This window comes from Vipera ursinii (genome assembly GCF_947247035.1).
Source record: "Vipera ursinii genome assembly, chromosome: 2".
NCBI classification, from domain to species: domain Eukaryota; kingdom Metazoa; phylum Chordata; class Lepidosauria; order Squamata; family Viperidae; genus Vipera; species Vipera ursinii.
Genome location: NC_139513.1, coordinates 187,300,097 through 187,317,755, shown reverse-complemented (window position 1 = coordinate 187,317,755; position 17,659 = coordinate 187,300,097). Strand labels below are relative to the sequence as shown.

At 37.9% G+C, this 17,659-nt stretch overlaps 1 protein-coding gene across 3 annotated transcripts in view; it reads left to right on the top strand.

Annotated features, from left to right (window-relative positions):
• The window catches only part of LOC310636423 (lymphocyte function-associated antigen 3-like), a 40,380-nt gene extending 23,373 nt beyond the window's left edge, over nt 1–17,007 (top strand). The window contains exons 2-7 of one of the 3 annotated variants that reach the window (XM_083356239.1): nt 380–667; nt 2,752–2,997; nt 4,149–4,229; nt 8,628–8,717; nt 13,397–13,480; nt 16,581–17,007. In XM_083356239.1, coding sequence (XP_083212365.1) covers nt 380–667; nt 2,752–2,997; nt 4,149–4,229; nt 8,628–8,717; nt 13,397–13,480; nt 16,581–16,603 — 812 coding nt within the window. In that variant the 3' untranslated portion in view covers nt 16,604–17,007. Of the gene's footprint in view, nt 1–379; nt 668–2,751; nt 2,998–4,148; nt 4,230–5,389; nt 5,825–8,627; nt 8,718–13,396; nt 13,481–16,580 lie in introns of those variants that run through there. The other 2 variants (XM_083356240.1, XR_014491720.1) reach the window with 2 other exon arrangements.
• The last annotated feature ends 652 nt before the right edge of the window (nt 17,008–17,659 follow it).

Here is a 17,659-nt window from a genome sequence, read left to right as displayed (position 1 = left end):
AGAAGATGGTAGAAGACAGGAAGGCCTTGAGGAACGTTGTCCATAGGGTCGCGATGGGTCGGACATGACTTTGCAGCTAACAACAACAACAACATTGTGTTTTCAGTACCTTCCCATCTTTAGGATTTAAAGCCATTGGAACTGACCTACCGTGCTGAAGTTCTGTATGCAGACCTGACTCTTCTTAGTACCTCATCTGCTTCATATTACAATTTCTGGACTGCTAGTCTATTACAGATCACACATGTCAATACACAACTTCTTGCTCCCTTTCTGTATTTTTACAATATGCTTAACCTAAAAGCATAGTGTGATGGTTATGATGTAGCTGATTATCACAGGCAGCTTATTTTCTATTTTTCTATTTCTTTGATTGTAGGTTGCAGTAATCATAAATTCATAGTTGGTGTTGAAGGGGAAGACATTGTTTTGTCACCATCAGTTAAAGACAACCTAACAAGAATTTATTGGAAGAAAGGAGAAAATATAGTGGCTAAATCCAGATTCAGTATTCCTCCTAGAATGGAAAATCAAAGACTGAGTCTTGATTCTTCCTCTGGCAATTTGTTTCTCAAAAACCTTTCAAAAGAGGATACTGGAAATTACACAGCAGAAGCTTTCATTAACGAGGAAATGAAAGTAACATGTTTTGATCTGAAAATACTAGGTAAGTAGCAGTACACTAGATCATATACTAAAGGGGCAGAAAGGTTCTATTTTCATTTTAAATTAACATTACATTAATGCTTACATTATCACAATGTGCTGTAATATAATGGTATTAATAGACTTTATAACTATAAAAATGAATATTTGGCATAACTGTAAAACCCAATATAATTAAAACACAAATTTTGGTCAAGTCTTTATGTACTGCTCACGCACATGCACATGCACACATGATGGTGGTTTAGTGGTTTTATTCCCCAGCAATTCCCTTCATCAAAAACCCAGAACAGCCAAAAACAAACCAATGCTAGTCCACAGAGCAATGGCCAATGAGTCCACAAGGTACTCAAAAGTTCCCAAACAAGATAAGTACACCAGGGAAATTAAATTAAATCTGCAATACAAGAGGGTTCAGAAGGCAAGAAGTGTCCATAAGGCACAGTCCAAAGTCAAGGCACAGTGTCAGTCCAAAGCAAGGCAGGAATCGCAATGATCAGGAGACACACAGCTAGGAAATGAATATATTGTTCCCAACATTATCTCCATCTGTCTGCTGTGCTAAATATCCAGTTTCTGGTGCATCCCATCAAGAGGGATGAGGCTGCCTCCTTGCCAGTAATTGGGATGACCTTCGCCGCTCCTGCCTTTTTTCTGTCCTACGTGTTCTTGGACCAGGTGCAGAAGACAGTTCCTCTTCCTCATTGCTCACCTGCTACACCTACATGCTTTCCCCACCTGAAGCCTTAGAGCTGTCCTGCTGCAGCTGTGCTTCAGCCAACTCCCTTGAGTCTAGCCCAGGGGTAGGCAACTTCGGCTCTTTTATGACTTGGCTGAGGAATTCTGGGAATTGAAGTCCATGAGTTATAAAAGAGCCACGGTTGTGCTTATTCATCAACTGCTCCACCTTGCTTGGACGTGCAACACTCACCTCAGAGCCATCAGCTGATTCCCCTCCTGATGTGCCTGGGATTGGTTCATCCTCCTCCCAATTAACATCCAGAGAGGTATCTGGGGAATCATCTGAGGGAGTCATCATGCTTTATGGGGGAAGGTATCTAGAACAGGAATGTCAAACTGCCAGCGCCTGGGCTGGATGCATCACACCAAAACTGCACCCACCCCATTGCTGGCAATGGGAAAAAAGTCGTGATATATCACACAATATCATGTGACATTGCAAGTTTCACATGCCTGATCTAGAATGTCTCTATTGATTTCTATATGTACCTTTCAACAGTTCAGCTGATTATCCATAGAAGCAGCAAACATCCCTCAGTGTTATATCACCAAAATTCAGGATCAAAAAGGCCAGATTTAACCAGTGCATTTTTTTGTTTTTCTTCAAAATTGAGAAAGAGAATGGCAGCAGGAAGTGCCCCATTTATACAACCATAAAACCACATAAAAGAGACATAATTAAAATGAAATGCATTTTGCCTTTGAAAGTTTCTACCAGTTACTGACTTTATTGGTTTCTGAAACACACATTTCAAGGTAATTACACTATGGTATGATCAATAGCAAACATCAATATTACATTTTTAATTTGGTGATATAAAATTAATGTTATTAAAAAATAATCAAGCCTAAAACAATTTGATGTACACTTGAATAAAATGTATTTTCTTTTGGTGGTTACACCAAATACCAGAAGTCTATTCAATACATTTTTACATATAAGTTTTAATTGTTTAATCCCTCACTAATGGTTGTTTTTTTTAATGCCCAGCAGATTGTGCAGCTAAATTAAGCTACCTGTTGAACATTTAGGTCTACGTGCCATCCCAATAGTTCATTAAAAACAAAATAATGTGCAATGAACAATATTATTTACCTGATAATGAGTCTTTGTCCTCACAATCCGATAATTCAAAGTTTGAAAATACTTTGATCAGGAGAGAGGCGAAAAATATTTTTATTTTGAATAGGAAAATGAGTACCTGTTCTAAGAAGTGGCGGGGGGAGGCGTTTGGCTAAAAACCCAATTTAAACGAAGCTATAAAAATATTGTCATGTAACCCTTATATATGTAACTGAAACTTCTATTTTATTTATCACTTTGTCCTTCTCTTGCATCTTCAGTACGGCCTGATATAAACTGCACTGTTAACAATGATACCATTCAATTAAGCTGTACGTCAGCAAGTCAGGATCTACCTTTGAACTATTCTTGGGACTACATCAGAAATGAAGAAATTACCTATGTAAATGATTCGGTTGTTCAGCTTCACAGGAACTCAAAGCATCTTCAGAAAATTATATGTTATGTTATAGCTTCCAATTCAACCGCCAGCAACTCCATCAATCTGAGTGACTGTATTATAGAAGGTAGGTTTGGGGATTATTTATGGATAGTCTTTGCCTTAAAACCACAATAGACACTGGAAAATTCTTTGTGAAACAGTATGGTCATTACATCATGTGACTGCACCCAGTTTTATGACCTTTTTTGCTGCAGTCATTAAGCAAATCACAGTTGTTAAATGGGACAATTGTGACTTTCTCTGTTAGCTTTCCCATTGCCTTTCCTGGTTGGAAGCCAGCTGAGAAGGCCACAAATGGTGATCCCTTGACTGCAGGATGCTGAAACTGCTGTAAAGCACCCAAAGCGCTCAAGAGGAATAACTGAAATGGGCCCAGAAGATGGATTAGTAATTCACTGCAGATGACTTAATAAAATTGCAGTATAGGTAGTCCTCAAGTTACAACAGTTCATTTAATGACTGCTTGAAATTACAACAACACTGGAAAAAAATGACTTACGACCATTTTTCACACTTACAACCATTTCAGCATCCCCGTGGTCACATGATCAAAATTTGGAAGCTCGGCAACTGGCATGTATTTATGACAATTGCAATGTCCTAGGTGCACGTGATCCCTTTTGTGACCTTTTGAGAAGCAAAGTCAACGGGGAAGCCAGATTCATTCAACAACCATGTTACTAACTTAATTACAGTGATTCATTTTACAACTGTGGCAAGATAGGTCATAAAATGAGGCAAAATTCACTTAACAACAGTCTCATTTAATAGCAGAAATTTGGGGGTCAATTTTGATCGTACGTTGAGGACTACTTGTACAACAATTTAGATTCCTGGAAGACAGGAGGAGGACTCAGTGCCTAAATAGCCCCTTCTAATTCTGTGTTTGTAAGAGACAGGTTCCTTATCTTTGTCTGAATTATCTCATTTCAGTTTGTATGTTTGTCTCTTCTGTTATTATTTAATTTCAAGATATTTTCCCTCCTTTTATATTTATTCATGATTGTGTTCATAACCTAAATAATTATTGGTTTTATTTTTTGGTACAAGTTGTATTCTGTTGCAATGTAATTAATACTGATGTATGTTGTCTGGAAAACTTGAACGAGTCAGCAAACAAAATGCTAAATTTAACATTCTGGGCACATGAACATAAGGATGTTTTCTGATTTTAGATTATTTTTTAAAATAATATTTTCAAATTTGCCTTTTAAGAACCTGATCATCAGTCAAGATGTAGGATTCATTTAATTGGAGTACTAATAATTCCAGTTGCAATGTTTTCCTGCTGGCTAAGTAAGTGAATTTTTTTGCGGTTAATTTTTCTTCTACTACTCTTTTTCTGGAAATAAGTAAGAAATTCTGAGTTTTGTTCTGAGCTCACAGACACAGTCACACATAGCTAGCAAGCAGAAGAAAAGCTGCTTAATACTGTATAAACATAAGACAAAGTATACTTACAAGACAGTGAATATATATTTTGTAGACACATTTATCTAGAGTAACCAAGTGTAAATTAATTCTTAGAACTTAATTCCTAATTTTTAGAACTTAACTAAATGACTTAAATTTCTGCCACTTTACTTATACTATAAAAATCTTCCACTGTTTTCCTTCCTTCCTTCCTTCCTTCCTTCCTTCCTTCCTTCCTTCCTTCCTTCCTTCCTTCCTTCCTTCCTTCCTTCCTTCCTTCCTTCCTTCCTTCCTTGAATTCAGAATTGAATTTTCTCTCTGCTGGTTCTTTTCTGCAGATTCTTCTTTGGCTTCAGCTGCCTCAGGCTTCCTCCTGTTTCTTCCCTTTGACTACGGTTTGTCTGGCTCCGGCTTCCTTTGATACATGTCCCATCTGGTCATCTCTCCTTACAGCAACGTCTTCGGTCAAACCTAAAAGAAATTACCTGCTATAATTGTTGCTTTTAGTTCTTTCTGTAAAGTCGCGTGCTTCACATAGAGACGGACACAGAGCTGGGGTAGAGATGAGTTTATTCTGAACAGAACGAACGGGGGAAACAGGGAAGCCTGGTGTCTATTTGTACCTGCCCAGGTGGATGGCATCCAATCAGTTCAAACCTGGGCTTCCTGCCAGTGCAGGTGACAATGGGTGTAGATCCTGGCTTCCCACCAGGCTGACCATGCCTGGGGCTGTCAACAGCTTAAGTCATTAGGCTTATCCTGAGTGAGCAGTCATCGCTCGGAGCTGTCCAGCCCCTCTGCTGATCTGCACCATCAGCCTCCTGCTGTGCTGTCCTTTGTGTATGCTGGGAGGCATACACTGCACTTTCTTTGTAAACCTACTGTGTGAACAGCTTGAAATTAATTCTAAGACATTTAAATTCTCCCTCCCCTTCTGTGCAAGTACCCATGTGTTTAAAATGGGCAGGTGTCAGTCAGAGTACTGCAGTGAAAAAATCTTGAAAGTCTCACATAGCATTTTTTTGATTCAGGAAAACTCATTTTTCCATGTACACCATGTTCCAATGAAAAGGAACCTGAAATGTTTAAGAGTGTATACTAATCATGAGAATTGGAAACAAACCTCTGAGTTCCCATATTTTTTGGCTTCAGTTCAACCTTAACAAGACATTACATGTGTTTGGGGACTATCAAGTTTTGAGAACTTGCCTTCTTTAGTCTATCTGCCACAAACAGACCCGGTACACCACTGGGGAGGTCCTTCTGTTCAATGAGCAGGTGGTAGCTGTAGCTAAGAGGCCTTTTACACAATTTCAGGTTGTGTGTCAGAATAACAGAATAACAGAGTTGAAATGGACCTTGGAGATCTTCGAGCCCAACCCTCTGCACAAGCAGGAAACCCTATACAATTCCAGACAAATGGCTGTCCACTCTCTTCTTAAAAACCTCCAGAGATGGAGCACCCACAACTTCTGGAGGCAAGCCACTGGTTGATTGTTCTCACAGACAGGAAATTTCTCTGTGGTTCTAGATTGCTTCTGTAAAGTCGCATGCTTCACATAGAGACGGACACAGAGCTGGGGTAGAGATGAGTTTATTCTGAACAGAACGAACGGGGGAAACAGGGAAGCCTGGTGTCTATTTGTACCTGCCCAGGTGGATGGCATCCAATCAGTTCAAACCTGGGCTTCCTGCCAGTGCAGGTGACAATGGGTGTAGATCCTGGCTTCCCACCAGGCTGACCATGCCTGGGGCTGTCAACAGCTTAAGTCATTAGGCTTATCCTGAGTGAACAGTTAACGCCCGGAGCTGTCCAACCCCTCTGCTGATCTGCACCATCAGCCTCCTGCTGTGCTGTCTCTTTGTGTATGCTGGGAGGCATACACTGCAGCTTCTTTCCTTGATTAGTTTCCAACCATTGCTTCTTGTCTTACCTTCTGGTGCTTTGGAAAATAGGTTGACACCCTCTTCTTTGTAGCAGCCCCTCAAATATTGAAACCCTACTATCATGTCACGCCTAATCCTTCTTTTTACTAGACTATTTATTTTATTTTATTTTATTTTATTGCATTTATATACCGCCCTTTTCCTGAGGACTCATGGCGGTTTACAGGGAGTTAAAAATCGACCATACAAAAGTTAAAACCCAATTTAAAAAATATTAAATCAACCCTGTACTATTAAAAACCCCAATTAAAATGAATGTCTCCTCAGACTAGACATACCCAATTCCTATAATCATTCTTCATATGTTTTAGCCTCTAAGCCCATAATCATCTTTGTTGCTCTTCTCTGCACTCTTTCCAGACTTTCAACATCTTTTTTATTTTGTGGTGACCAAAGCTGTATGTAGTATTCTAAGTGTAGTCTTACCAAGACATTATAAAACAGTACTAACATTTCAAATGATTTTGATTCTATCCCTCTTGTTAATGCAGCTTAGGATTGTGTTGGCTTTTTTGGCAGCTGCAGCATATTGCTGGCTCATATTTAAGTGATTTTCTATGGTTCAGCGGTTAATGACACTGAGCTTATCGGTTGGTAGGGTGGTAGCCTGGGTTCAAGAGATGGAATGAGATGAGCTCCTGTTCCTGCCCAGCTAACAGTTCAAAACCATGCAAATGCAAATAGATTACTAGGTACCACTTCGGTGGGAAGGTAACTGTTCCATGTGCCTTTGACATGTAGCCATGCTGGCCTCATGAACATGAAAATGTTTCTGGACAATTCTGTCTCTCTTGGCCAAGAAATGGATATGAGCACCATGCCCTAGAATCAGACATGATTGGATAGGTGAAACCTTTTACCACTAGCACTTCAAGATCTCTCTCGCAGTTGCCAGGTTCCACCAATTATACATGTAGTTTTTTCTTGCCTACATGTAAAAAATTACTTTTCTCTCCATTGAATTTCATTTTATTACACTGGGCTCAGTGTTCAAGATCCTTTTGGAACTTGAGCCTATTTTCTGGGTTATTGGATATTCCTTCTAGCTTGCTGTTGTCTGCAAATTTCATGAGTTCCCCTTCTATTCCCTCTAAATCAATTATGAAGATATTGAAGAGTATTGGGTCTAAGACAGAGCTTTGGGGTACTCCACTACTACTTCCCTCTATGAAAATGTAGTTACCTCAAGGAATACATGTTGAGTGCGGTTTGTCAGCCAGTTACAAATCCATCTGGTAGTGATACTGTTTGTCCCATATTTTTCTATCTTACCAAGAAGTCTACTTTGCCAAATGCCTTACTGAAATCCACAGCATTTTGCTGGTCCACTAATTTACTTAGTTAAAGAATGAAATAATATTTGATTGGCATGATCTCTTGGCTTCTAGTTGTAGCTTATAACTTTGCTTGCTTCTAGGTGTTTACAGATCTGTTGCTTGATTATCTTTTCCAAGATCTTCCCAGTTATTGACATCAGGCCTATTGGTTTGTAGTTTCCTGGATCCTTCCCCCCCCCCCCGTTTTGAAGATGGGAACCACATCAGCTCTTTCCCAGTAGTTCCCCAGTGCTTTATCTTTGAAAAATAGAGTTTAATGGTTTCAAGATCATGTCTGCCAGCTCCTGCAGAATTCTGGGATATAATCTGTCAGACCCTGATGCTTTGAACTCATCTAGGGTGGACAGGTGTTCTCTTACCATTCTCTTGCCTATTTAAAACTGTATTCCTAATCTGTCTTTTACAGTTCTGTTTTTGGTAGGTTGGGTTACTTTTTCTTTTTGTGTGAAGACAAATGCAAAGATGAACTAAGCAGCTCAACTTTCTCTTTGCTGCCCATCACTTCCTTGCCATCTTCTTTTATTAGTAGACTGATTATTTCCTTGACTTTATGAGTGTCATAAATGGGTGTCAGTTGCACCCATTCCTAGATGAAGAGGTTCTAAGTTCACCTCCAGAATAGATTATTGAAAGGCATGCCATATGGAACTGATCTTTAAGAGCATCCAGAAGCTACAACTGGTGCAAAATGTAGTGGCGGAGACAGTTGTGTGCAATCCTTGATCAGTACACATTACATCCCTGCTTTGTGAGCTGCACTGACTGCCAGTTTGTTTTTGAGTTCAATTAAGGTGTTGGCAATACTCTATAAAGCCCTACAAGGGCTGGGGGTGACTGTCTCTCCCCAGTTACACCTCCCCAGATACATCTCTCTGTTAATTTTTGAAACACGTGAACATCAACATTAAAAGTGAATTTACTGTATTTTATCATGAGGAGTCTCTTTAATAAATGCTATTTAATGGTTTATTCTAAATTGGCTCCTTTTGTTTTCTAGTAGAGAACTATCTGAAAAAAAGGAAAGAAAGAAAGAATCTTAATGAATCACAATCTGAAGTAAAGAATGTAAGAGGAAATTATAAGGAAGGTAATAATGTTGTTGCATTTGTATAATAACCTCCCCCTGCATAAACATGCTTTTGAGTTTCTTTTGAAATGTTTGCTTTTTTACTTTCATTTGTTAGTGTATTGGTGGGTTCTAAGCATCTTCTAAAATGATTGAATCTTAATTAATCAAACTGCACACCACTATTTGAACAACCTCCCCTAAAAATGAAAGATTGGAGAGAGACTAGGGTCCAAAATAATTGGCTCAAGTACAGATAGTTTTTGATTTACAACTGTAATTGAGCTGAAAATTATGGTGATTAGTTGTTGTGGTCATTAAGCAGGTCACCAATGTAACCATGCCTGATTTTTTTTATTCAAGTTTTATTGGTTTTTCAATATTTACATATACATATATTTGTGAAACAATATGGTGGTTGGGTAGTGAAAAGTAACAAATAACAAGTTGTTTGTAAATAGTTCAGGTTGCATCAATAAAGATTCCCTCTCTGATTCCCTTAGTTTTCACATAGTCAAAGTGATCAAGTTAGTACATTTCTAGATATGACATAATCAATCAAGAAAGTTTTCAATGTAATTAGACTAATACATATCAAAATCCTGTTTTTAAGTTTTACCTAATTGCAAAAAAATACTCTAAAGTGGCCTATAATATACAGAAGAAAGCTTACTTTTTGGGTAACCTACAATTCTCTATTTCAGTAAAGAATAATTCTTTTGTCTACAAAACTTGCATTGTTCATTACAAATCGTTCTTATGATTTAACAGTAAATTCTAGTTTTCATCTTAACAAATCATCAATTGTTAGAAACTATTTTTTGTCTTAACCATTCAACACTTATTAAAATACTATCTTATAAGATTCTAAATTCTATAGTATAATTCAAAGTTTTATTCTAAAAGCTTAATTTTGTTTTCCTTTAAAAATCTAAAACCTCAATATGAAATCAGTTTATATTTTTTTAAAGATTCCCCTTAGTCCATCAGAAAAGATTTTTTAAATTCTGTCCTTACAAATCCCAAAAATAGGACAAGTCTAAATCTTTAAATCTAACTCTCGCCTTCCTTTTGTGGCAATCAGGCTTCCATCTTAGTGTCTTTAAATTCTCAGATGTGTCTCCCTCCACCTCTTATTTGAATCCACGGAGACCATCCAAATGATAGTTTTGCCAAGCTGATGTCCCCTTTATAATCATTGAAATATTGCTTTAATAGCTCAGTTTTTGATGTTTGATGTAATTCTTGTTCCATTTCCATCTGGGTTAGGTAGAACGTAGTAGCTAATGTTGTTATTGTTTGATTAGCTGAATCCTCAACTTACTGTATTTGAAGGCCTTTGATATCTTCGCTCTTAATGTTGCTTTCCTTTCTTCGGGTGTTGTTGTTTTTTGAACTGTAAGTTTTGTAGTTGAAGTTGGAGTTTGGACTTCAAAGTTCTCTGTTTCTTACTGTTTGAAGTCTCCTATTTCAGTGTTAATTTCCAGTTCTTCTATTTGTTTTTGGGTTGTCAGTTCATCATTTAAGATCAAAGTTTCATCTGGTGGCTTTGAGTTGTCAGGTTTATCATGCAATTTGGCTTTAATTTGCTCAGTTATAGCCAAGATTATGTCCAAAATCAATTTGTAGTTAAGTGGTGGGATATAGTCATCCATTTCGTTAGTGTTTACAGCTAAGTCTTCTATGGAGGCTATTTTAATAGAAGTCAGTAATTTTCCACCTCCTATGCTCCTAAAAGTTGTTTTCAGTGCCAGGTGTTCCCACACTTGTCTTTGAAGATAATATCAAGGACAACTCTGTTATTCAGTCAGCTGTCAGAATAAGAAAAAGGTTTACTTGCAATTCCAGGTTTAGCCACAGGATGTCATCAGTAGCATATAAATAAGTTGTAAAATTCTTTTTTTTCCAAATTAATATAAAGCTTTTTATGTAATTAGTCCATTCTTTTTCCCTTAGTTCACATCTTAAACAGAAAATAGGGTAGTAGATCCCCACAAAACTTTGAGCTTTTTAATAGGTAGGAATGAGATTGCTTAGTTTCTTTGCTTAATCAGATGGTGTGGGTTTTTTTTCCCTTCGCTTTAAGGCTTAAAATGTTATTCCCCCAAGTATACAAAAGCTGTTTTTTCAAAAAAAAAAAAGGGGGGGGGGAGGAAATTTTCAGAAAAGTCCCACAGGCAGGCAGTTAGGGGGATAAGAAAGGAGAGGTCCTCCAGATTGCTTCGTTGTGCTAGATGGTGCTTTTGGCTTTCGGCAGGGAATGGTTTAATGATCGGCCATGTTGATGGCCAGTCTCTTCTTCTTCAGGCCAAAAGGAGCTGCTCCGGATTCAAGCGGAGGGCTGACACGCTTCCATGATCACAGGAGGGCTTCCTTGTGGTGGTCGCCCCTCCAGGGCGACTTTCAACACTTTTCAGGGTCCTCCAATGAAGAAATATCGGATGGCAGGGAGGGAGCTCCCTCTGCGCATCCGAAAACACTGTGCACGCAAACCAGAAGCCCCCATGTCTGATTTTAAGAACTTTTTGGTGGTGATCATTAAGCAAATCCATTTTATCCTATAAGTGGGGGGTTTTTTGCGGCAAATTGAAAGTATACACTGGAAAACAGTGAAAAAAATGGCAAAAATCACAGGCACGCAATTGCAAGATACTACAAATGGCCATAAAGTTGTCAAGTGCTCAAAATGTGATCACATGACCACAGGGAAGGTGTGACCCTCAGTAAATTAAAATTGGGTCATTTTTTGGGGGGGAGGAATCTGTTTTAACTTTGACTGGTCACTAAGGAACTAGTCATTAAGTGAGGACTACCTGTAATATATATTTTTTTGAGAAGGGGGAGAAATCCGTGTCTTCTTCAAGGATGATGTATCACTCTGTTTCCCAAGAATCTATGAACCACTTTCCCCAGACAACCTTGTCATTTCCACAGGTATCAAAGTGAACCTTTTTGGCTTCATAGTCATTGTGTTCAGACTGATCCCTCATAACACCACAAACTTTGCTTCTGCATCATTATTGGACTTGCCCAGTCAATGTCCTGCTCCAAGTGAATGTAAAGGATTTTATCCTTTAGATGTTTTGCAACTTTATCAGAATAACCAATATTTTGTTCCATCTTTTCCTAAAAGAGTCCAGGTCATCTTTGAGAAGGCTACTGGGTAGTAATCTGACATAAACAAGCTCTGATTCTTGCTGTGTAAGGTTGAACCTTAGTTGTACCCATATTTGGTCATATTCACCCATTATTGTCCATCAGCATTGCTACAGAATCTTCATCTTCAAGAACTCTTGAGTATACCAAGGCAGTTTCCCATCAAGCAGTTGCTGTACACGTGGTCCTTGTTTAGTGACTGTATCAGGTGATGAAAAAGTAACTTTGTGACCAATTCTCACATTTACAACTTTTGCAGACCAGTAAAGTAAGATCATAAACATAGTTGTGGTTTCACTTAGTGACTGCTTTACTTAACCAAATTGCTAGTTGCTAAGCAAGGACTACCTGTACTACGCAGTTAGGAGATCAACACAACTGCCCATCAAGTCCTTGGGAAACTCTCAAGCATCCTCTAGAAATTGAGCAAATCCATAAGATATGAGAGGCAGATTAACTCAGTGGATCCTGTATAGGTTGCAGATAATTATCTAACAAAGACTAACATCAGTGATGCTCACTTTTGGATCTCATCTGTTTAAAGACTGTAACCAGGTATAACAGGTGGCTTCATATCATGCCTCTACCCCAGCATAAGTTCAAGTCTCCTAGCACATGAAATTGATCAGTCTAGTAGAGAGTCGTGAGATCCAGCAACTCAAGCAGTGACATAGTATCAGCTCCACTAGGTAAACCAGTTTAGAAAATCAACTCTACAAGAAAACTAGGACTACTTTTATTGATATTGGCTATAGTAACAGAATTTTACAGATCTGTTTGTGCTGTATCTCCCAACCTTTTTACATGCCAATGATCAGTGAGGTATGTGCCTGAATCTTTTCTGAATATTATCTTGCTTCTGGGAACTTAAATACTATTTCAGCCCTCTTTGATTAGGTAGCAATTCTTGTATTTTTCTGTCAAAGTTCTTTCTTATTCTCTACATATAGTTTACCACCAGAAGTATCATAAATTCAACATAAGCCCAACCTCACAAGTAAGAGCTTACATCTGGTTTTCTGCAGGTATAATATGTGTCTCTGTTAACCCGAGCAGCCTTTTACACATCAATATTTTTCAGTAAATAATGCAAAGGATTGTCGGTTCATTGGCTCTGTTTGATAAATTGCTACAAAAAGATAAATGTGTTTTAATTTATTAAATTTATTTGCCATCCATTCATTTTGAAGCAACTGCAGGGGCTTACATTAAAATCATAAAAGATAAATAGTTCTAAAACAATAAAAATGGAAATTATGCTAAAAATAAAATTATAGTTAAAAGATGGAGAGGGAGGGTTCAGGAGTAGCAGGGAGGAGATGGGATTGCCTCTTAATTCACCAACCACTTTCAGTGTGATGCTTCCCCTGTTGGATCCCCAAGACCTCTGGCAGAGCCAGGTCTTCAGACCTTTTATGGAAGGTCAGAAGGATAGGAACCAATCTAACCTCATGGAAAAAGACAATCCAAAAGGCAGGTGATTAATAAGTATGATTAGAGTTTCAAATGGTTGCATTTTTCTTTTTGCTTTTCCTGTTTGATAGAGAGTTCTGAGTTGCCAGAAGAAGAAAGAAAGTCACTTACTAAATCTGAATTGGAGAGTGTGGAAAAAAAGGAAGAAAGTGAAGGTGAGGAATGTTGCATCACTGCCCATTAAAGCACAACAGAAAAGAGAATGAATACAGAATATAGAATGATAGAGTTGGAAGGGATGTTGGAGGTCATCTAATCCAAGCAGGAGATCCTATACCATTCCAGACAAATTACTGTCCAATTTCTTCTTAAAAACTTCCAGTGATGGAGCATCCACAACTACTGGAGGCAAGCCAATGTATCGATTAATTGTTCTCCCTGACTGGATATTTCCCAGATTAGCTTCCATCTTGTCTTGCCCTCAGGTATTTTGAAGAAAAGGTTATTCCCCTCTTCTTTGTGACAGCTTCTCAAATATTGGAAGACTGCTATCAAATAGAATAGAATAGAGCTGGAAGTGACCTTGGAGGTCTTTTAGTCCAGCCCCCCGCTCAAGCAGGAGGACCTATACCATCTCAGACAAGTGATTGTCTAGCCCAGGGGTAGGCAACCTTGGCTCTTTTATGACTCATGGACTTCAACTCCCAGAATTGAAGCTAAAAGCTTTGGCTTTGCCACCAACTGCTCCGTCGCTCCATCACTCCATCTCCAGCTGTTGCTCTGTCTCTGACATGCAGCCTGGTTCTCTCAAACTGCCAGTCGGGTCCTCCACTGCTCTGTTGCCTCTGTTGTGCTGTCTCGCCACTGCCTGTAGGCCTCCCAGTCCACTGCTGCCACTGCCCACCGCCTCTACGCTGTTCCCAGATGCCTCGTTGGTCAGTGGCTCTGTGTTGCCACTTCTGCACTGCCCCCATCCACTGCCTATCATGTTGCCCCAATCCTTTTTGTTAGACTAGAGATTCTCAGTTACTGCAACTGTTCATGATATGTTTTGGCTTTCAGACCCCTAATTCTTTGTTGCTCTTCTCTGCACTCTTTCTAGAGTCTCAATGTCTTTTTTTGTATTGTGGCAATCAGAACTGGATGCATTATTCCAAGTGTGGCCTCACCAAGGCAGTATATTTTGGTACTAACACTTCAAGTGATTATGATACTATTCCTCTGTTAATGCAGCCTAGGATTGCACTGGCTTTACCGGCAGTTGCAGCAGAATGTTAATTCATACTTAAGTGGTTGTCCACGATCCCTTTCATAGTTGTTGCTGTTGAGCCACATGCTAGCTATTCTATACCTGTGCATTTGATCTTTCTTGCCTAAGTGTAAAATTTTACTTTTCTTGCCACTGAATTGCATTTTGTTGGATAGGCCCCAGTGTTCAAATCTGTCAAGATCTTTCTGGATCTTGAGCCTATCTTATAGGGTATTGCCTGTTTCTGCCAGCTTCATGTTGTCTGCAAATTTGATGAGTTCTCCTTCTATCCCCTCATTCAAATCATGTTGAAGAATGCTGGCCCTAAGACAGAACCTTGGAGAACTTCACTGCATGCTTCCCTTCATGTAGTTGTTGTTTCATTGAGGACTATACACTGAATACGGTTGATCCACCATCTACAAATCCATCTGGTAGTGATGTTGTCTATACCACATTTTTCTATCTTATCAAGAAGTAGATTGTGATCTACTTTGTCAAATGCCTTGCTGAAGTCTAAAAATACTATGTCCACAGCATTTTGCTGTCCACTAATTTAGTCACTTTATCAAATAATGTAGTTAGGTTTCTCTGGCATGATCTGTTTTTAACAAATCCAGTTGGCTTTAGTAATAGTTTTACTTGTTTCTAGGTGCAAATCCATTGCTTGATTATCTTTTCAAGGATTTTCCCAGGTATTGTGGTCAGGCTGATTGGTCTGTAGCTTCCTGAATCCATTTCCCCCACCGCCTTTGAAGTTGGAACCACATCATCTCTTTTCCAGTTCTCTGGTAGTTCCTTGGTGCTTTGGGAACTTCAAAAGATTTACATGGATTTTTTTCCTTGGGGAAATCTTGTCTACTTTTATTCCTGTCACTGTACAGTTCATGATGCTTTTCTTCAGATGTCTGCACACTTTCTTACAAGAAGAGGATATAAAATTGATTGCTTAGCTCCAGCGGGGCTGGTCTGACCTGGGTTGGGACATTATTATTATTTTATTTTTTCCTGTGAGTGTCATATTGCCATTGGTCTATCTCCAGAGTTCTTTTTTTCTTTTTGAAAATTAGTTGTTCCTTACTGTGTTCAGTTTACAATCTTTTTCCTTTAGTTTCTCATTTTGTTGTTTTGAGTCTCAGTCTGGCTAGACTTGTCTATAGACCCTTAACTTTTTCTTCAGGTCATTCATTTAGTTTACATTTAGTACAGATATAATTTGGGTCTTCTCTAGGCATGAACACACACATGGCACATATTTGGCAAATCACAACAGTGTTTTTCCCCCATGACTATGTTTTTCTTCTTATAAATAGTCTTGCCAATGCTCTGAGTAGTTCCAATGCATGATTCCTTCCTTCTTTTAAAATTTAGTTTAATGCAGGATTTTATTTTTTAAACAATTTTATCAATACTGCATCCTTTGGTTTTAAAACATTTACTTTGCTTCCAAATTTGGTTACTCTTGAAAAAATACTTCAATATTCTCTAATGTTGAAGTGAAATTTAAATGTAACAGCTCAAAGGCAAATCAAATTGCCTTCAAGATATACAGTACGGTAGTTTGTAATCCACAGAGGGAAAAAGCAAAAGGAATAAAGGGAGAAAAAAACCCTCTCAGCTCTTAGTAATTGTGAAAGGGTATAGAAAAGTTATAAATTCTCAGTTGCTCACTTTGGGTCCCTTCTTTCTTTTAAAATTTTAAAAACTTTAAAGATTTAGATTTTTTTTTAAAAATTAAATGTTAAATTACAAAAGTAATTTTTTTAAAAAAATGTGGTTTTTTGTTAATAAATTGGTCTAATTTTAGTCTTTGGATCCCTTTTTCTTTTAAATATTATTAAAATTTAGAGAATTAAACAATTAAAAAATAAATTTAATTTAGTTTAATTGAATTCAGTTTAGAAATGTTATTTTGTGGGAACCAATTTCCTTCAACCCATTCCCTGAAGCTCTGAGGTAAGTATATTAGTGTAGCCAAGTACAGCCATGTATTTTGCCTTCATGATTTAAGTTTAGTTACATGAGAACCGGATTAAAGGATTTCTACTTGCTGTTCTTTGTTTCAGAAGCTTCTAAGCTTGAATCTTGAAAGGAGTCAGGCGTGACTTTTCCAAGGATGGAAGGTGACAACATGAAAGTACCTCTGCAGACTCTCTTCAGTCCAGTTCATGCACTAACTCCTTTTATCAATTTTGATGAATTGTATAATTTGTTTTATTTTGCCTTTCAACTATTTTTATTTTTTATTCATATCAAGTTCTAATCTACGGTGGAATTTTAAATGGTTGTGGACTGCTTTATTTATTGCACAAGCTCTTCTGTGTACCACTATGAAAGCAATCAAGAAACAGCAAGAAAATGGAGTGATACAGAATAAACTCAGAATTGGTGGCTTCTTCAAAACCATCAAAGCAGCCTAAAAATGCTGAATATTTAGCAACAAAGAGCAAAAAATCTTTCAGTCACTAATAAAATAAAACCAAGAAGTTCTAATGATGTTTTCATTGGCTGTGATGTTCTGGAATGGGACTTAAAAACTGAGACTGAGTATCAGCAACTGCTAGATCTTTCTTTCTCCCTGGGAAGAATCATACCAACTTAACAGCAGAGCTTCACCCTGAGGCTGATACACTCCTTGCCACCCCCTCCATCTTTTTCTAAATCGGGTCAACTTGAATATTTAAGAAATAAATAAGTTTCATAGTAATCCAGTGCCTTCTGATTGCACAGACAGTCCTTTCTATTTTTGAGCAATTGTCAACAACAAATAAATAGTAAGGTAGATACTTTGGGGGAAAATCTTTGACAGAGCTACTCAAAATCATTCAAACAAATCAAAATTGTACATGGGAAGGAGGTAGGAGATGGAAAAATTCTGGTGTTAAGAATTTCACATGACAACACCGTGCCTGTTTTTTGGTCTTCATAAGGATTACTTTATAAAACCCATACTCCTTTCCTTTTTGCCTATTTTTAATAGTCCTGAAAGTTTTCCTTACTCTTTTGCACCAATTTATAAATGAGGCTTTGAAGACTGAATTCTTTTAAATACACTTTTTCATATTTAATGCCTCCTTCAAACATGTTTGCACTAATATTCATAAAGGTGTGACTTTTTCAAAAATTATGAAGAAATGAAACATTT